A 22,291-nucleotide genomic window follows, 5' to 3' on the forward strand; every position below is an offset into this window, starting at 1 on the left:
TTTGACTCAGACCTTTACTCTGTTTTAAGAATATCCCAAAAATTTTTTTACATTTGATATAAATCAATAGTATAAAAATTAGTATTGTATCAAAATAATTAAAAAATTTTTTTTTTGTTTATTCGAAGCGAGATAAAATGTATTAAAATGTTTTTGTAAGTGGGTCGCATGATGAAGCCCGTTTATTTATCTTGTGATTAGTTAAAACTAGTCAAACGCAGGTGAATTTAAAAAATAATATTTATTTAAGTAAAGAGTAAGTAATTTTAATTTGTACGTTGATGAAAATTAAAATAGAACGTGATGCAAAGTTAAAGTAACTTTATTTTCCACAAAAAATAGTAAAAATAAATACATTTTAAAAAATTTACGTAAGTTTCCTGTATGGATTCATGTGCTAAAATAAAATAATGAAAATATTTTTAATAAAATGTCAGGAAGCACCCACGGGGTACAGTCCTTTAGTTAATATACATGATATATTTCAAGCAAAACTCTATTTTTTTGCTATCAAGATTGGTTTTTTATTATTAATCTCTATACTTGATGACATCCGTTCTTCTATAGTATTTATATTCAAAAACAGATTGCTTGAGATGTATGATCGACTTCCTAAATCACTACATTTGAAAGGTGATTAACTTCAAGTCTTAAAGCTTAACACTATACGTAGCCTTATATATAATTCAAAACTTTCATCTGGTACACATACGTAAATTAAACAAAAATTGTGTTTTGAAAATTAAACAAAAATTGGTGTAATTTAGATTCTCATGAAAATTCTCTGACTGAGTAAGTTTTATTTTTTAGAAAATCTGTGTCAGTGACTTACAAATATTTCATTCCTTACAGATACGGTGAGAACTACGATCCAAATTAGATAGAGGTGCGCCTTTATCTTCTAAACTCAATCGAAATATAATATGCTGGAGAATTCAAGTTTTAGAGGGCTTCAAAAAATAAAGTAACAAGTAAGAGCTTAACTAACTTTTTCTTTATTAATCAAACAAGATAAATAGCATTTATAATACTATAAAATTAATCGCAGCAGAATCGATTATTATCATTTATTTCGATTATATGCACTTAATTATTTAGACTTATTAAAATACTTCAGTTCTTAACTCAACTGATTTCAATTCGAATTTTTACCTGATTAAAAATGTGAAGTAAAAAGTGTTTGTGTAACCTAGTTTACTTTGCCAAAAGCACGAAAAACTTTTTTTTTGTGTTTAATTTAATCTAGATGTGTAAATTGAACATATTATAAAAAATATCGAAGCAGTATCCTTTAAAAATCATTAGATATTAATGCATTAGTTGACCCACGTTCACGAAATTATGTCGGTAGAGGTTTCAGCTTCCTTTTAATTAATTTAAATCAGCAAATTCACTTTTATCATAACGAATAAGCGGTAAATTAAAGAAAAAATAGATAGCTTTTAAAGGCAAAATATTATAACTATTTTGCAATACGTTGTCTAACGCAATACGACCAAGACTAAAAATTTTTTTAGCATAATTTAATTTTGGTATATCATCCAAAATATCAGCATCTCCCAACTCTGATTGTAAATGCGCTAGTTTGGGTATTAGGCTATCACGCAACTGATTTCTCTGCTTCTAGGTGCAGCAAAAAAATTGTCCCTTAGCTAACGATTCAGCGGAAAATTAGCGGCAAATTATCTCGTTAGAATTATGTTCCTAAGTTGTGAGGACACCGAGATAACTACAGTGGCGGCGCTATCTTGATATCAAGCTGACACGCAACTGATTTCCTGGCGTCTGGGTGCAGCGGTAAAATTGGCAGCTGTTAACGGTTCAGTGGCAAATTATTTCGTTGGATAGTATTCCCAAGTTTTCAGGATCTTGAGATAAAACTAGTGGCGGTGCTAGTTTGATATCAAGGTGACACACAACTGATTAAAAGGCTTCTGGGTGCAGCAGCAAATTTAGTGTTAACGTCACAAATTAGCGGCAAATTAACGGCAAATTATACATTAAGTACTATTGTGGCACGCTGACTTTTTCTTTATTAATCAAACTAGATGAATGGCATTCAAATACTATAAAATTAATCGCAGCAAAATCGATTATTATCATTGATGCACTTAATTATTTAGACTTATTAAAATACTTTAGTTCTTAACTCAACTGATTTTAATTCGAATTTTCTATACGTAAGTACATACGAATTTTATTTTGACATTTCACGTAGAAAGACTACGTTGAATATACTACTAAAAATATGTTGAAAATAAATGCAAATGTCTAAGTAGCGATTTAGCGATTTTTTTTAGCGATTAGGTAAATTGCATATGAAATTTTCAGAACGAATTTGCACATTCATACATGCTCTCAACGTGACATTTTAATAAAAATATTTTACAAGGACTTTTCTTGTTAAATCAACATACAATGTATTAAATCATTCATTGTGGAGAAGACGAAAGTCATTGCGGAATTTTTTGGTGTCTTTTTAACGCCAGATAATTTGTAAAAGCTTTGATGTAGCTTGCTTGTCTGTTTAGGAGAATATTGCGATTGATTTTTTTACAATTTTCCGATATTCGATTAGGCTAGGATTTTGCACACACCTTTATTTCTAAAGACTACACAATATAGTACATTTAGTATGATAGTGGATCTGACGGTATAAAATAAAAGAGTGTAACGGATAGGATACAACAAGCTATGTTACTTCTTTGTTTATTGTTACTTCTGCATTGAATTGGAAATTGAAAATGATAACCTATGTAACTTATGTTTAGTCATATATTATTATTCAGATTAAAAACGATATTTTAATGATATAATTAAGCTCAATTACAAAAATACTGTACTTAAACCACTTGTCAAATAATAACTTGTGAGAAAAATAAAATAAGATTAAAGTGCAGATTTTAATCAGAATGTACTTATACCCTCATAAAAATTTTTTTATATAGTGTCTGTAAATCATTAATGATTCCCAGCTAATCTCCTGAGAAATAAATTTTGTTTTATTAATAATTTTGTCTACCATAATAAATCTACAAGTGTTACATTCAGAAATTTGTAACAATAAATTTTTACTCAACGCTCCGAAAAAGCTCTGTACAATTTTTTCCAAAAATATTTACATAACGTTATGTTACCTTATCACTATATTTAATTGGTCATTTTTGTTCATTTAATTTTGATGAAAGATTCGTAGGAAGCACTCCAAGAAAACCCCATGACATAAATTTTCAAAGACTTCTGAAAGTTTAATAATTTTGTCACCATATTGAATTCATCATTTTAAATTATTGAATTTAAATGTAAGTTTCTACAACCCAAAAAACAATAGTACACTAATTTTCAGGGGAAGTTAGAATCTGTTGGTTTAAAGGACAATACTAAATTTTTTGTTATTCTGTGATGTATTACTTTGAAGTGAAGCATTACAAACAACTATCTCAATGGCTTACGACAATAGTCACTATTTTATTAATTAGAAAAACATTTTTGCCCACTGAGTATCATTCAGAAAAATCAACCATTAAGTTTAGAACATCACGTAAGTTAGTTTTCGATACTTGACGTTTCTTCTTTATTCATAAAATCCTAGAAAAGTTCTTCGAAAATTTTCGACAATAAAATACATACCCCTCAGCAGGAGTTGTCTTAGACTATGCAAATATTACGATGATCACTATGCAATTAAAGCACCAATAGAATAATAATTAGACTAATAATTGACTGTGAATCTTTAGTTTATTTGTTATTCAATCGTCACGGACGTTTCGGTACCATGGTGCCTTCTTTAGACGTCTGTACGAGACTGAAGAAGATACTGTGATACCAAAATGGCCATAACGTTTTTATCACAAATTAAGTTTAGAGTAACTGTTAATTATTAGTCTACTTATTATTTAATTCATGTGACATAAATTTTTATTAGGTGATGACAAATAATATTCAATTGTTAAAACAATTAAAACTCTTGTGACTGAAAATGAGATCTCATATAAAGCAAAAGTAGAATACAATGATTAATTTTTACTTACCTGTCCATTAGCCGACAACCTCTGTAGTAAAAGATGAAATACTTGGGGAGGCAATGAATTTTGTAGTACTTGTAACAGTTGATGAGGCTGGCCGCATACTGCTACAGCGTTAGCTAAATGCTCTGTACCACCTTCGATATCCCCAAAACTAAGTAACTGCTCACCCATTTCCACCTATTCATAATTTATTCGTAAGTGTTTATTAATTTACTTTTTTTTTAATCGATTAAAGAAGTATCACTTTTATTTTTTAAATGTACCTCTTGGATGAAAAATTTTTGGACTAATTCGTGATCCTTCAGATTAGGAATTTTTGATGAAACATTTTGGGCGCTTTTTTTAGCTTTTCGACCTACAAATCAAAATATTATTATTTGTAGCAAACGATTAATTATAGAAAAGTAAATTAATTATAATAAGTGGTTTATATTACATACAGATGTATATTATTATTAAGACACACACGATACTCTCTTTATCATAAACTTGTACTTCAATTTATAACTTCAATTCACTAAATTTATACTTCATACTAAATGTTAACATCACTAAGTACTACGTTAACATAACTTTTCAAAAGGCAAACATACTATTCGAAGGTTAGCCTAATTTCTAGCACATTGTATTTCATGATCCTTTATATAAAATCAAATAACGGCCAAAAATGTATACATTTTATCAAGTATTTCTTTCTATTCTTGTATTGTTTTTACCCATACACCACTCGAGTATTTCTTATAAGCACCCTCTACTATCTCTTAGTAAAGGGTGTTGATTCTTATCCCAAAAAGTAACTTATCATCATGATTACCATTACCTAACTAAATCTGTGATCCCTTTTCCATTTTTCTGAACTAAAAGCTAATTACCCTTATTTTTAATCTGGATCCCATACTATTTTACCATACCCAGGGATCAGAATGTCGCATGTATTAATGTGGATTAAACTTTTAAAAAAGGCAATGGTTTTGGTCTTTTCGATATTTAACACAGGAAATGCTGCTCAGTAGAGATAAGTAGATAAATTGCTAACACCAATGCTACGGTGAGAGAAAACTTTTTGCCACTAATCAGGGTGATCCACCGCGGCCAGCCGTCGAGTCAGGCGCACATTTTTCGAGAATGCGAGTGACGTATCGAAGAGCGTGCACCTACGAGGAGTGGATTTACGTGGACATGAGCATATAGGCGCACATTTTAGAAATACTTGGAAGGGATGTACCGAATGTACGCCTACGAGAAGAGGTGTAGAAATGTCGACTATAGCTATATATCTAAGAACACAACCAAAGCAAGTGATGACACGAGTCTTTCTCTCTAAATATAGTTAAACTGTTACAAAGAATACGACATTCAACGTTGCAAACTTCAGAATCATCCATTTAACTGACTCTTACTTTAATTTCAAAATTCACTCTTGAGTTATCCATTAAACTCGTTCAAAATACTTATTAACAATAAACACCGCGCTTAATAAATTAGCACAAAACTCCCTGAAAATTTATTTTCCATCTTTTGTTGTGAAAAATTTGTAGATACAGCAGCTATACTTACTATAATTAAATAAAGTACATTTTCAATTTTAATTATCAAATGTTGATTCCAGAACAAAAGAAGGTAAACTTTTATTGATTACTTGCCTTAGTTGGAAAAAAATCTTTATTATTTTGCATTACCCTAAAAAGTTATAAGGTTTCCTTTCTCATTAACAAATCCATAGGATATTTTTAAACAATTCGTTTAACTTGGGAGCAGTTCAAATGATTTTATTTACGTATTAACCAAAATGCTATTTTAATATTATTTTTTAAGTCTGAAATTGGAACTTAGATATACACCTCAATGAGGAACAAAAAACGATTCTTAATTTTTACAAAATTGTTTTCTCTTTTGTTTTTTGTATGTTTAATTCATAAAAATTTTAACATCCAGTAATTGGCAGTAGACGGACGCTGATTATTTGACTTTACAGTTTAAACTAATAATGAAGTTTATCGAAGTAGCTCTCTTTTACAATAGCCTGCAAGAAAAGAGCATAACTTAAGCTTCAAAAAACAATCGAAAACTTTAACAAATTTAAAAGGTTAAGCAATCGAACAATTTTACTGCTATATAAATGTACTAAAAGCAAAGAAAATTTAAAAAAAAATTATGATATTTTATAAAAGGCACACGAAGTGTTGATAATTTTTTTGTTACATGTTTTTAATCATAGTTGTATTTTTCAAAAGTCGTTTTTTTAGCGGTTGTAGAAATTTTTCAAGTTTTGAACAATTATATATATTTTTGGACTACTTGCTCATAAGATGTAATGTTGAAACATGTGAGTAAAATGTTAAATATTTTAAATACAGAATGCCAAACTGCCATCAAAATTTTACTACAAATACATGGAACTGTAAATAACTTATATATTATTATACCACAATTGTCAATGTATCCGTAAAAAATTTGATTTTGGTGTGAATGACCTCAAAGCTTTTCGAAAAATTTTACAGTAAAATGATGCAATAAATAATAACTTTGATGCTTTTTTTTATTTCTAATGTATACTTTCAAGTAAGAAAAAATAAGACTTACTTAAAAAGGTTTTGGCACAAATAAAAATGTTAGATGAGGCTAAAAAGAAACGTTTTTTTTTGAAGAACATGATATGTGCGTGTGATTAAAAAAAAAATTGTTTTTCAGGCGTATTTTCGAGATAAAAAACAATTTATTTCCCAGTTAAACACAGACTCCCATGAAGATCAGTAATTAAATCGTAACAAAACTACTACTAAAATAAAACACAACTTTTTAAAAACCAGGCATTGGTCTTGGGACCCCCGGCAGAAGTGAAACTTCCAACTTGAATGTTATTAAACTTGGTATAACAGAAACTACAAAAATTGGAGTACACCTAATTTCAAAAGGTCTTTAATAATCCGATATTATTATAGAGAGAATTTCGACATTATTACGTATTCGAGCACGCCCACGCATAGAATACATATGCTTTGATATACTACTAACGTTACACATGATTAGCGCTATCTTAGTACTTCTATTTTTGCTATGATTTATGTATTAATACGAGTACAAATTGTTGATCTTGTAATGCAGAACGAAACAAAAATTTTCACCATACCACGCCGAAAGTCCTGTTACACAAAACAAAAATTGCTTCTATTTAAAATTACTATTCGTATTCTTTGTAGAGTCTTTTAGTGGACGAATCTTTGCCGGAAATGGTAGTAAAAATGTCATCATTAGCAAGGTAGTTTAACCGTGGGTGGCCCTTAAAAGAACCCATGAGATTGATATTTAAGGAGGGAACGTAAATACTTGAAAAGGGCCAGTAGTAAAAATTCTGACTATTCCTTATTTTTCTTGATGATGGAAAGCTGGCTGGGGGTGGCTTGACTCTTACCCTTGGAGTCTTTGTGTACAGAGACCGTTCTGGAAGGAGGTACGCTGCTGACCAGAAAAATATCTCGTCTTCGGGGTGTTCTCCAGATAACCAACCACTTATTGTTATTCGGAAAAGTGGGCCTGGAGAATACCTTCTCTGTGGGTATGCCACTGGGACGACTACCAAGAAGGAGCCGTTGTGGCTGCCCAAGCTTGTTAGGGTTGTTATCCTTAGCTTGGTGTTAAAGCAAAATATGCTCTAGTATCCTTAGGACAGTTGAAAAAATGATCATCAAAACCCGAAAATGCTAGAGCAGATGGTGCTCCGGCAAGATATGTCTCCTGGTATTTCGCCAGAGACGTTAGCAACTAGAACACCTTTTTATTAATGGCACTTGTCAATCTTAGTGGTTCGGGATGGCGATCGCCGTAGTCGCTTGTCCATTAGAAAACAGTGTTGTCGGTAGCCAGGACACCCAGCTGCACAACTCCCATCACCTCTATACTTTATGCACTGCAAATGATTGACTGTGGTATTCAGTTCTTTGCTCGGGGATTTAACCAGAGTTACTTAACTATATTGTAGGTACCTAATCGGAAATTGAACCTTCAGCGTACATGCGGGCCGAAGCTGGTGCCGAAGATTCCAGGTTTAGGCCAACTTTGGTATCAAAGATGGCCCGATCGTGGCGTGTGAGCAGGTGCAGCTTCGGACCACCTGTGGCTGCCAAAGATTCGAATATTTCAGCTGTCTGCTACAGTCAAGTCAACTTAAAAATTTGGTGTTAAAGTTGAACATACATGAACATAAAAATACATTAAAAATGGCACTCAACTAAATTATGGTTACTTCAAAAGAGTAGTGGATGTTAGAAAATAAAAACGTCTTATTCGTAGGAGCAAATTAGATAAAAGAAGCCTATTTGCCATGGTGTTTTTAATAAGAATTTTAAGAATTTTTTGTTATTTAAATTTACTACAAAAGAATTATAAGAAATTTTATTGAAAACTTATTTAAAATGATATCAAAGACTTATTACAAGAACCGTCAGTTAAATAAAGCCTTCTGTATAAATTTATTTTTTATAACAATCAAAAGCTGGTAGCAGTATAAGCACACGCGCACGTGCGCGCATTTATACATGTTATGGACGTTACAGTTTACGACAGTAACAAATAAGCAAAATTATTACAATACGTAAAAAATAATTGTAGAGTAAAAACTGAGTATGAAAAAAAAACTACATTTCAAATAGCATTTTAATCTAATAGTAGAATATCCAAAAATGTTATAGACAAAAACGAGAATTTGTGCGATACACTGACAAACAGACTTCTTTTATCTGATTTGCTCCTTCGAATGGGACGTTTTAATTTTCCAGCATCCATTACCCTTTCAAAGTAACGATAACTTAGTTAAATGCTTTTTTTTACGTATGTTTATGAACTTTAACACCAAATTTTCAAGTTGACTCAACTATAGCAGACAGCAAAAATAGTCGAATCTTTGGCAGCCGCAGCTGGCCCGAACCTGCACCTGCTGACACGCCACAGCCAGGTCAGCTTCAGGATCAACATATGGGCCAAATCATTTAGCTTCTAGGTAGCCGAAAAGTTTTTTCTGATTGGGTATCTTCGATTTAACGTCTACGCCACCTATCGGATCCTACTGAACTAAAATGAAAAGCAAGCGTATTCTCACAAAGCTTTCAGCTTATTTATTGCTATTGTTATTAATTTTTTCAAGATAAAAACTGGAATAAAATCATCTAAGAACTGTCAAGAATCTGTGTGCAAAATTTCAGCAAGATCGGTTAAGTAGTATTCGCAGTTAGCGATAACAACGGTTTTCGCGACTTTGCTTTATATATGAGTAAAATATCCATATGGAAAGATAAATAGGAAAGGAGAATAATTTTGCCGGGACCTCCTTAGGATAAAACTGTCATGTATAGATTTAGGTACAAGTTTTTTTATAACAATTTTATCTCAATTTAATTGAAGTACAAAAATACTCGATCTAAAGTTTCAAGACTTTAAGGTACCTTAAGCAGGACACATGATAAAAACAAATGTTTACAAAGTCTCAATTTTAACATAGTTTTTTAGGAAAATTTTTTTTTTTAAATTAAAATTTTTTTTATAATTTACCCAAAAGCTTTCAATGAAAATGCAGCCAAAAATCCTTTTATCCAAAAATGTTTTAAAAAGTGAAAACTCCAATAAATACACAATTATACAAGATTAATATGTGCGATCAATAATCTAAAACTTCATCTTCCGTCTCACATAAAAGGCTTTGCACGCTCACTCACACGAATGGCAATTTCCTGAAGTATAAATAATAGAATAATCATTCAAAAAGGAGGATATTATGAATAAAATTAATTAATAGAGTAATTAGAACTTCTTATGGAGTAGCGTTGGCTCAGTGGTAAGCGTGCTTGTTACTGATCTAACACTGTTTTAGCAGTAGTAGGTTCAATTTCAGGTGAGTGCAGATTTTTACAAAAACTGTTTTCACCGGAAGAAGTTCCCATGAAACTCCGGCTGTTGTAGGGCAGATTTTCTGTGGAATTTTCTTTCAGAGTGATTCTAGAGTTTTTTTCCTGCCCTACAGGTCTTCGGATCTGGGTAAATGCGAGCCAGTTGTAGGGCTATAGGGATTAGGGGATCCGAACCCAGACGCTAGGCAAAGATCACCGGCCTTACTGGCAAGGAGCGGTCCCTAAAACATGAGGCTTCTCCGGGGATACGGAGTTTCCTCCGGGGAAAAGCTACACAGTGGCGAAAGTATCTGATGCACCATTAGTGCAGAGAGTGTCAGCTTAAGTGGTAAGATGTTTCATCGGAGATGTTTCCACTGCACTCATGGTATGTTAGGTACAATATTAATTAAGAGATTGACAATTGAGTGCAGAAATACTGTTAGGTCAAAAACGACTTAAATTCGTAGGCCACCTTGTGAGCGGTGGAGGATCAACCTCACAGCACGCTGAAAGTGGCAGCACACCAAGTTCACGGAAAATTCATTACACATTCACACATGCAAGCGCCGGTCAATTCCTTTCTTACTTTCATCCTTTATCTCCTTTTGTTTCAGTCGGTACATTTAATCGCTCTCTCACTAACTCTTATTCTGTCTTTCTCTTTCTATTCTGTCATTAGCTAGATGTTTTTCTTGTTCCCTAATCGTTAAAAATTAAAATTAAAAAATTAAAAAATCGAAGAATTAAAAGGAAAGTGAGTCTTGCTACTACTTTGGGTGGGCACGCCAGGTCAGTTCCGAACTATCTGTCTATACAGAGTGGTCTACAGTTGTCAACTGCGATCTCGAGTATTTGGCATAGTTGGGTATTATAGTCGTCCTATTGGCTTCTTTATTTTTTTTCTCATTATCATCACGCCCACGGGCATCTGGGTGTCACCATTTTGGGGTTAACTACTCTTACGTTTTCATTCACTTAATCATCATCATCATCATCTTCATCGTTTTCGAGGAGCTCAGCGTGCTGCGAGTAAAGCACGGCGAAAATACGCTTCACGGACCGTGCGACGTACGTCAATTCGGGAGTTTTTCCAGATACGTGCGGACGCGCACGTATACGTTGTCTACACATAATACACAAGTACCCATTCTTCATTCCAGGAAATTTGATCTCAAAATTATAGTTTAACCTCACTCGTTTGTATTTTCATTATTTTTTTTTTCTCTTGGGTTTTTTCCTTCGGAGTTTTTCCCTTGATCCACGAAATATGTCTCCGTTCGTAGCTCATAATTAGTGCATTTTTAAATTAATTTTACTTTATTCATTCCCATCTTCCGTTCAGATAAATTTGTTAAAGTTGTTTTTCTTTTTAATGTGGGTTTTGGTTTATTATTTGTAAATTCAGAAGTTTTTGTGCCACGATCCCTCGTAAATTTATAATTAAAAAATTAGTTGGCTTCGTCGAATAGACGCAGCTAACAGGGCAGCAACACTCTTGTTACATTTTAAATATACTCCCACATAAAGGTGGTGAGTGGATGGCCTTGGTGACTAGGCCAATCAGCTGTCACGGTAATCCGGTAAAAAATAAATTAGAACTTCTTATGAACTTTATTGAAAATAATTTTGATAACTTATTTAGCTTATGATAACTTATGTAGATAAAACTATTCACTTATATCTTGAGTGAGTTTTGAAATTTTGAGCTTTAAAATTATTGTAATAATCTGTTTTTTATTTTGCAATTCTTTGCAAAAAATAGTTAAACACGTTAAATTGGTATGGTACAATATTAAATTAATAATAACCTTTCTAAGAACGTATAATATAACAACAATATAATCATACAAAGAAAATGTTGTAGCATAGTAAATAAATTCTGTTGGTGGCCAAACCCGTGGGCCTCTGTTACAGCTAAGGTACAATCAGATAAATATTGACTGACTTAAAACGTCACTTGATCTCTTGCGAAGTCTCTAAAAAAACATGGTAAAAATCATTCTCCTTTTCTGTTTATACTTTTATACGTATATATGTAAGTTTAAAGTTGCTTTAAACGTGAAACTTCGGACGGTTAGGAGTGGTGTTGAATGGCACAAAATCAGACACAAGTTGATGCAGAAAGAAATATAACTGAAATTTTAATAACAATAATAATTGTAAATAACAATTCACAATATTAAAATTAAAACAATGTTACAATGTTGATTACCTGAATCAACAATTATGTCGCTTTAGGTGTTACAAGCTTACATTAACAACTTTACATTACACAACAATTATACAATACAGTTTTATATTTGGTGCGAACACATTGAGCGCTTGTAGCTAACTGACTAGAGTACGTGGACAACGAGAGGCGAGGGTGGTGATGACGGTTGAGCTCTGTGCTTTCATAATGACTCATGAGAATCATGAGTCGCACCAGCGGCTAAGTTTGTAAGTGTTAAATACAACAAACTTACATCCCCCGTCCCCGAGAGGATTCGGCAGGAACAGGATCGTAAGGGATCATTTTACTCTTATGAAAAATATTTAAGCTTTTTTTTTCTCTCACCGGTATCTATTTCGTAAATGGATTCGGATAATTTTTTTGTTATTCTAAATGGACCTATCCGGACTGGATCCAACTTCTTCTTATTCATCTTATTACCACTCTGAATATAAACTAAATCATTTTTTTGATATTCTATATTTTTAGTATGTTCATCATAATACTGTTTGTTTACAATATGTGATCTATTGGCATTTTTTTGTGCTAGAGATCTGTTAAAGTCTAAATTATTATTTATATTTGTGTTTAGTTCTCTTGGAATTATTGAGTTATCCTCTCCTGTTAATAAATAATTGGGTGAAAACCCCGTCGAGCTATGTATCGTATTATTATATTCGCGAATACATTGTTCTGCAATAACAGACCTGTTTATTTTGTAACAAGATATTTATTGTCGAATAGTACAATGCTTAGGTTAATGGAGCACACACGTTCGCACGAGCACCAGACGCCGAAAGCCACCCCCCACAGCCGCACCTCAGATCGCAAGCCGTCGTAAACTCCCACCATCTCTCCTCTTCTCCCACCTTGTTCACTACTCACCGTTGTCCTATTAATGGTCCCGAGGCATGAGCGGAGGGGTTGAGGAATCTACCAACAAGACCATGGTTTATGTTTATTTTCGTATATTCTACAACGGATTCTGATTATCAAAGTTTGATTAGTCCTCTCATTCTGTCCGTTTGAAAATGCACAATCTACTGCTGTGAAAATTAATTGAATATTTTTCTGATTTAAGTAATTTTTAAATTCTGTGGAATTTATCCCCGGATATTGATCTGTTAAAATCATCTCAATATTTCCTTTGTTTTCAACCGTTTTTACTAAATGAATGAAATCCCGAGCTATTTGTGTTTTTGATGTCAAAATAAATGCGTATCGAGTTAATTGGTCCACCATCAAGTGTAAGTATTTTTTTGGGGATCTGTTTCCACTGAAACCTCCAATTGTATCTAATGATAGTATTTCTAACGGTTTTGACGCTGGACCTAATTGCGACAACAAAGCTTTAAAATTGCCAAATCTCGTTTTATTTTTTATACATATTTCACAACTTCTGCAAACAAGTTTAATGTGTTTATGCATATTCTTAAAATATATGACTGGTGTAATTGTTAATAACATTTGTTTGACACCAATATGCCCTTGTGAATCGTGCAGTTTCTTAAGAACCGTTAAACCAAATTTTTCTGTTAAATATATTTTTTCTGTCCTATTTAGGTTTTTATATATAAAATTATCTTTTATTTTACAATATTTATCACGAACTAACTCTTTTTGATCATTCAAGATATTTTCCAATGTTAAAAAATTTACTATCTTTATTTTTGATTCCTCAACATTGTTGTCATCAGACAAAACGGGATTTCTTGAAAGACAATCAGCCTCCGAATCGTCTTTTCCTGGATTGTACTGAATATCAAATTCGAATTGCGATATATAATTTAAAATATGTAAGAGTTCTGTATCTTTACAATTTTTTATATTAAAATTTTGTAAAGGCTTGTGATCAGTGAGTACTTTAAAATGTAGGCCTATTAAATAATACTGCCAATATAAAATGGCTTCTTTTATCGCTTAACATTCGATATAAATTGCCCTTTTTGTCTTTTGAGATGAGTTGAGCTTTCGTGAAAAATAAAATACTGGTTTAATAGATCCGTCTTCCTGGGGTTGTTTCAAAATTGCACCAACTCCTTCTAAACTAGCATCTGTGTAAATGTATACAGGTTTATTAGGATCAAATATTGCTAATATCGGTGAAGTACACAGATAATTTTTTATTTTTGTAAAATTTTCCTCACATTTGTTTGACCACACAAAATTTACATTTTTCTTTAGAAGATTGTGTAAAGGCTCCAGTACAATTGCTGATTTGGGAATATATTTTAAATAAAAATTTACTTTGCCCAGAAATTGTCTGATATTTTTTCTGGTTTTTGGAGTGGAAAAATTTTTTATCGCTATTACATTATCGTTAATTGGCCTTATGTTATTGTTTGATATTATGTTTCCTAAGTATGTTACTTCTTTCTGTGCAAAACTGCATTTATTTTCATGTAATTTAAAACCGTGTTCTTCTAAAACTTGCAACGTTCTTTGAATATGTTTAAGATGATCAGAATAGTTTTTAGAAAAAATCAGAATGTCATCTATATAATTCATAGCAAAGGAATCCAAATCGTTATTTCTTAGTATACTAGAAAGAATCCGCTGAAATATAGCCGGAGCTGACTTCAACCCAAAAGGTAAGCATCTCCATTGCCAATGACCATGATGAGTCACGAAGGCCGTTTTGTATTTATCCTTAGCTCGCAAGGGAATAGACCAGAAGGCCGAATTGATATTTAGTTTTGAAAAGTAAATACACTTTCCTACACGTACCACTAGATCATCAATTCTAGGAAACGGCTGGCCTTCAGGAATAATTAATTTATTTAATTCACGATAGTCAATACACAATCGCGATTTTTTCCCTTCATCTTTTTTATAAGTCAAAGTGACTGGCGCGGCATATGGACTGTACGACTCTTCCACGAGTCCCACTTTTAACAAATTGTTTATTTGCGTTTCTATTTCTGTTTTATCCGGAATTGAGCATTTATATGGTTTTTTTTTAAATATATTTACATTCAGTTAACTTGACCGTTGCCTCGAAATTTTTTACTGTACCAATATCGAATTAACCCTTAGCAAATATTGCCTTATGTTTTTTCAAGAGATTATTTAAATCATTATTATCATTTTCATCTTCAAGCATCAAATTTTGGCATTCTTTGGCATTTATATTTTTAGAAATAGAATTCGAACTTTGAAAAATTTTTAAATTTTCATTCTGACACAGAGAAAACAATCCAAACCTATCAATAAGTGATACTCGAATGAATCATTTTTAACAATTGTAAAAGAACATTTTCTTGTTAAATTAAAAATCTTTAAATCTACCGTTACTGTTCCATAAGATTGTATTGAACCATTTAATGTTTTTATCGATGTGATCCCGCTTATTCCGCTTGTTAATGGTAGTGTCTTATAAAAATTGTAGTTCATCAGTGACACATTGGCTCCAGTATCATATAGCCTACTGGCCTCAGTATCATTAACAAATATCCTTAATTTTATAAGCGGGATCGAATTTAGTTTTTTGTTTCTGCTGATTTTATAATCGAATTTGTTTTGTTTCTACATAAATTTTCTGGGTGGAATCTGTTCGGGTATCCAATTTTCTCGCAAATACGACAAGGTAAGTGCTTTTGTTTCTGTTTATATGTATCCACCTCGGATCTCCTCGTATTTGTGTGTGTGTTTACAGTTTGCTCAAGTGTGCGCAGTACCGACATTAAGTTTTCAATTGTTATTATGTTTTTCTTATTTAAATGTGTTCTAACGGATTTTGGTAAAGCCAGCACAATAAAATTGATTTGAGAATTTATACTAAGATCAGGATCAACGTTTATTAAAAGATTTCTCTTTTTTAATGCAAAATCCAAGAAAGGTCCACCCAACCAACGGAAAGAATAAGCTTTTTCAATCTCACACCAAGAAATCTCCCCGAATGTATCCAGAAAAGACTGTGCCCAATAATTCCAAGGCTTTATCAAAGCACCAGACTTAAATAGAACCGAAAACCAATCCAAAGCAGGTCCCTCCAAACAAGTTTTTAAAAACTCTGGAAACTGGGATTCGGCGATATTCAATCTTTTGCACTCAAGAATAAATAAATCTAACGACTTTGCGTTTTGATCCTTACTCGAAAATTTTTGCAGAATCATGTTGCTTGCGACAAATTTCATCGGATTATCATTAACAGAAGTGGGCAATGTGCTGTCCGTGGGTGGGGGGAAATTATCAACTACCTCTAAATAGTAACCGCCAAACACCACATTACCATCCTCATCCGTGTAAGCTTCTTTTAATTTTTCTGTTAACGTGATGCCAATTTTCCTGAATTTTCCTCTCGCATTCAGACTCTTTACAGCTCCCTGGATCGTTGACAATTTTATCAATTCTGTATGTTAAGAGATGGGCTCAAATTCGGGCGGGAAAAAAAATTTCTCTTCTTGTCCCAGGATTTGGATAGTCTTTACTTTTACAATCGTGGTTTTACTATCTTGAGCTTCCGCAGATAGGAGAAATGTTGCCTTGATTTTGCCTTCCATAATTGTTGATTTGTAAGTTTCAAGTTGCTTTAAACGTGAAACTTCGGACGGTTAGGAGTAGTGTTGAATGGCACAAAATCAGACACAAGTTGATGCAGAAAGAAATGTAACTGAAATTTTAATAACAATAATAATTGTAAATAACAATACACAATATTAAAATTAAAACAATGTTACAATGTTGATTACCTGAATCAACAATTATGTCGCTTTAGGTGTTACAAGCTTACATTAACAACTTTACATTACACAACAATTATACAATACAGTTTTATATTCGGTGCGAACACATTGAGCGCTTGTAGCTAACTGACTAGAGTACGTGGACAACGAGAGGCGAGGGTGGTGATGACGGTTGAGCTGTGTGCTTTCATAATGACTCATGAGAATCATGAGTCGCACCAGCGGCTAAGTTTGTAAGTGTTAAATACAACAAACTTACATATATACACTTAAATAAACGTTCATAAAGTATTATGTATGTATAATATGACAATCCAAGCTTTGAAAATAAGAAAAAACGCTGTAACTGGAAAGGGAAGCAAAATTGACGAAAAATAACAATTTTTACTGATTCTACATGATCGAGACGTACGTGACTGAAATCTACGTTCTTATCATTAGTTTTAAGATTAGTGGAAACTGGTAAAGCACGAGTAAACTTTAACATTAAATTATAAATAATTATAGAACACGAATTCAATGAAAAATTACAACTTTACAATGAAAAATAGCTGTGTACATTGTTTTTCTGAATCTCAATCAGATAGAGTGAATTATTTTACTTTTATGGTAGCAAAAATGAAAAATAATTTCAATTGTTGAGTACAAAAATTTCAACAAGAATTGATTATACATATATGCTGTCATATCAAGTGCACAAATAGTACATTACACACCTGTACGGGAAGCAAAAATAAAGTAAGTCACAGATGTCACGTATATAGTCCCATGAGCTGTATCCATGCACTACATGACCAACAATTTGTACATGTATTCATACACATGTAACAAACATGGGAATACTTAGGATGCACTACTCACATGTAACATACGTAGTATATTATAGTATATGTATTCTATGCACGCGCGTGCCCGAGTACGTAATATGAAAATTTTCTCATTATTCATCAGATTCTCAAAAATCTATCAAAATAAGGTATACTCTTATTTTCTCAGTTTCTGTTATACCGAGTTCAATAACATACGAGTTGGAAGTTTCACTTCTGCAACGGGTCCCGAGACCCACACCTGATTTTTTTATCTTTATGTTACTCTTTAAAAGCTTATTCTTAATCATAAAGGTGTTTGTCCTCGAACTTTTCACGTGTTGCTTTTACAGGATAAATTATTTTTTTTAGCTGTTTTCTAAATTTCTCTGAATTAAAAATCTTTCATAAATTTTTTTTTATGCCTGCAAGTTAAGTCAAATTTTAATTATGATTGGAAAATCATATTTACTGAACTCTATCTTTGAATAGATTTGTCAATTTTTTTATCATACATAATTCTTACAATGTACTAAATACTGTGTTCAAGAAAATATGGGCAGGTAATAAGGAGACTGATAAGTCAGAGAGGGCTACAGGAAGGGGGGAGCTAACACAAATTTTTATTGAGGAATAAAATCATTTTTAAACGCAAAAAAACTCCCTTACTCTAGGGGGAAATGAAAGTTGGGGAAGGGACGGCAGGGGTAATTAGGACACTCAATTAAACCATACATCGAAGTTAAAATAGAAACATAGATACAATTAGAGCTTTACCGCTTCATAGCTTCCTCGCCAACCTCTCTATAATTATTAAAAAGGAAATAATAATTTTTACATCCATCTTGTCAAGTATATCAGAAATTTTAAGTTCTTTCCTTTCACGACCACTTGCGTTTGAAATGTAGTTACACAACAGTATTACAATTAAATCAAATTCAAGTGCGTAAGGATGAGCTTATTGGATAGAATGATTACAGCTCAACTCTACCTGTAGCACAACAGATGTAGAAATCTGTCAATGAACCTAAAAAGTATTTAAATAGAACAACTTTGTATTGTGTAATACATATGTACATAAGCATGAATCGGGACTTATGCAGCCAAATAGAAATTGCAATTATATATATATATATATATATATATATATATATATATATATATATATACACATATTGTAACGTGGCGATGCGAAGGTGTGTATAAGCACGTCACAGAGCCCTTATCATCGCGAATAAACGGCAAGAGTCTCAAAGATAGCTCTCTCTTTCCCTCGTGTATGTGGCTTACTAAGTATAACACGCGGAATTTCGATACAAGGCCCGGAGGCCGTAATAATACAAACAATCTAAGAGCTCGGCTTGACTCTCCCTCCCGCGGTCCTACAAAGGCACCTTAGTAATGTGTACATGAGAAATATCATAAAAGTAGGCTGTGGGTCCGTGAGCGATAGCTGTTAGTGTATTGGGAGATAGCTTGGTAGCGGTGGTCGACCGGTGAGGCCGTGTTGGGTGGTGTGTGTGGCAGACCGTAGAGAGCACGTTGCGCCTGCGTGGCGAGACAAGGATAGACACTTGGGCTCTCTGCGAGGCTGGTACTGGTGCTGCACGACGTGGCATCGTAAGACTCTCGCCTGCCGAGCCACTAAGTAGCCGCAACACTGCAAGCTAGTGCCAACACACAACCTCGACGACGTTAACCAGGTCGCCCAAGCTCTCCGCTGCTCGTGACGCACGCAGCATCGCCGGGAACAAGACGATTAGTCCGGCCGAAATATTGAACTGGTAAGTGACGCCAGGTTATCTTAGCGTTGTGCATACAGTGAGTGAAAGTGGTCCTCCCATAACTACCCATCCCTAAATGTTTAAATAGAGTCAACCCGAAGCACCCCTACGGAAGTTAGTAACGTATAGCAACACATAGATTAGTAAGCCACATCAGAGGGAGCGTCCTCGTGGTGTGCCAATTGCATCTTATATTTCAGTAATTAGGTGGATTTTAATAAACACTCAGTTCACAACTAGACGCAAAGTGTTATTTTTAATTGGAAGTGCGCCGTGCTGATTGTAGTGGCAGCAGACTAGTGCCGTTGCATAGGTCATAAAAAGCTAGTCCACGATACTTGCTATATTGCGCTACATGCTGCTGCAGTCAGCACTGTACACTGCCAGCTGAATCCCGGTCCCTTTCCCTAGTAGAATCTAAACATAATATTATACTGAGTGTTGCTATAAATAACTAAAAAAATTAAGGTACAAACCACACAGACACGCTAGTCGTAATCCCCGGCTACCGTATCACAAAATGGCGCTCGACACTGTTTTCTCCGCGTAAAGGGATTTAGCAGAGAGAAGCGGGAAGACTACTTTCACTGCACGTACACGGCCATTGTTGGTACAAAACGCTGCTACTGTAGCACGTGTGTTTTCATTCACACATTTCTACATGCACACAGGATACAATAAATATATAATTTATAAATATACACGTTTAATTTCACGTAACAATAACAATTTTTTTTGTGGATGATTAAAATATTCATTTGAAAACAGATTAATTGTACCATAAATATATTTTGAGTACAGATATATATATATATAAATATACATCATCGTTATTTATCACCACTACCGGCAAACCCTTACCATCACCCGTAATTAAATAATAATAATAAAAAAAAAAAAAAAAAAATTTTTTTTGTGTTGTCTCCTTCTCTCGTTCTCTTCGCTACAACGGGTGATATTTCCGTTAAATAGTAATAGCCCACTCTCTCTTGTCTTTCTCTTTTCTCTCTCTTACTCTATCTCGTTCTTTTTTTTTGCTATACCTTACAGAATAAAATACCCTACAAGCACAGAACAATGGAATTCAACAACAGCGATTCAGATATTAGTTTTAATAATAGTTTTGAATTAGGAGACGAATTAGCGTCACTAGACCCAACAACAGGGGGGCAAGCAATTAAACGAACAGTAAATGCATTATCGGAAGAAAACGTTAGAGAGTATCTAAAAAATCTTAACCTAGTGTATCTAGGACCGTCCTTAGATGTCAGGGATAGACTTGTAAGATATTCGAGAAACGTTATTACAACAGTCCGATGACTAGATGGTCTCACTTAGAGGATCAACTGTACCCTACAGGTAGGCTCGAATTACCTCGCCCACCCCTACCGCAAATAACTAGCAGAAATAGAAGAAGAGCGATTGTCCAACTAAATACGAATAATGAACGTAAAGAGATAAACACTTTAAATAGGGACAGGAATACTTTTGAAGATGTAGGCAGACAACAAGTTGAAAGAAATTTACATAACCGGATGTCACTAATGAGATTGTCTGAGAACCCACAAGATGAGCAAGCAGCGTCAAATGGAATTAATAACTCTAATAATTCGTACAACAGAAACCAACAGGATTTGCTTACCGATGACATCCAGACTAGAAGGGCACACGTGGAACGACGTGATCAGGTAGAATTAAGTCAGTTGTTGGAAGAGAGCAGAAGAAGACAAACTGCCATCATAGGGGATGCAGGTATGGAGGGAAATGACGACTTGGAAGGACGTAGAGAGGATGTGTATATGGAAGATATAGAAAGAGGGAATCGATTGAGAAGCGAGTTGGGCCCACAAGCCCAATCGACGATACATCAACTAAGAAGGACACAACAACAGTCGCTTCGCCCAGATACACACCAAGAGTTACACGAGGCTTCTAGAAGAGCGTACGGACGGAATCCAAGTCTGTTATTACCGTCAATAAACCTCGAGAATACCGATGAATTTAGGCAGTACGTGAATATAGACTACACTTCAGATAGAATACGACAACGTCCTTCCACGCATGAGTTAGAAACGTCCAGGAATTACACAACAGATCACGGACAAAATCAGCAAATGTACAGACAGCCAAGTCTGTACCAAGTAGATAACTTGCGTAATGAAACAAGCAGGCAACGGTGCAGTACAGATTTCAGACGTGAATTACAAACAGTGGATATATTTCATAAATGGGGAATAGAATTCCGTAATATTAGTAGGGACGATCCAGAGAGGTTTATAGCAAAATTATGCGAATGTACGCTAACCTATAGGCTAACATTAGAGGACGTAATACGTGCTTTACCTGCAGTATTGGATGCTGAGGCAAACCACTGGTTTCATAGAGAGAAATTTTTGTGGCGGTCGATTTGGGAACTGGCGGATGCCTTTCGATTACAGTTCGGGGTTGGGGAGCTACAGGAGAGATTATTGAGAGAGATCGATAGGCGCACACAAGAGCCAAACGAAGAAGTAGCAGCCTACCTGTCAAAAATTCGAACTCTCTTGGATCAAGTCAACCCCCCCCCCCTTACCCTAGAGCAGCAAGTAAACAGAGCGTATCGGAATCTACATCCTAGCTATCGAGGCAGAATCAACAGGGCCCATATAAGAAATTTCACAGATTTCTTAATTTTAGGTAAAGAAGTAGAGTTGATCAAAAGCCAAGATAAAGACTATAGACCCCCTCTTGGACCTGAAGAATCTCTATTTCCCTTTACTGCATACCAGCCCCGCCGACAAGTAACAACCAGGAAAGTCGCAGCGGTAGATTCCATAATAAATAATAATAATGCACTAAGTGCTATCAAAAACGTAGAATCAATGACCCAAAAATAGCACTAACGATCAATCAAA

The 22,291-nt window shown here is 33.9% G+C and overlaps 1 protein-coding gene across 1 annotated transcript in view; it reads right to left on the minus strand.

Moving 5' to 3' along the window:
* Window positions 1-22,291, minus strand: part of Tom20 (translocase of outer membrane 20) — a 121,101-nt gene that overhangs the window by 38,056 nt on the left and 60,754 nt on the right. Inside the window, exons 2-3 of the mRNA XM_089595037.1 lie at window positions 4,292-4,383; window positions 4,032-4,205 (exon numbers count right to left, since the gene is read on the minus strand). Of these exons, the coding sequence (XP_089451163.1) occupies window positions 4,032-4,205; window positions 4,292-4,383 (266 nt within the window). The remainder of the gene's footprint in view (window positions 1-4,031; window positions 4,206-4,291; window positions 4,384-22,291) is intronic.

The sequence above is a fragment of the Copidosoma floridanum genome, unplaced genomic scaffold (assembly GCF_036245765.1).
Source record: "Copidosoma floridanum isolate Cflo_tuat_1 unplaced genomic scaffold, Cflo_Japanese_pri ptg000024l, whole genome shotgun sequence".
NCBI classification, from domain to species: Eukaryota; Metazoa; Arthropoda; class Insecta; order Hymenoptera; family Encyrtidae; genus Copidosoma; species Copidosoma floridanum.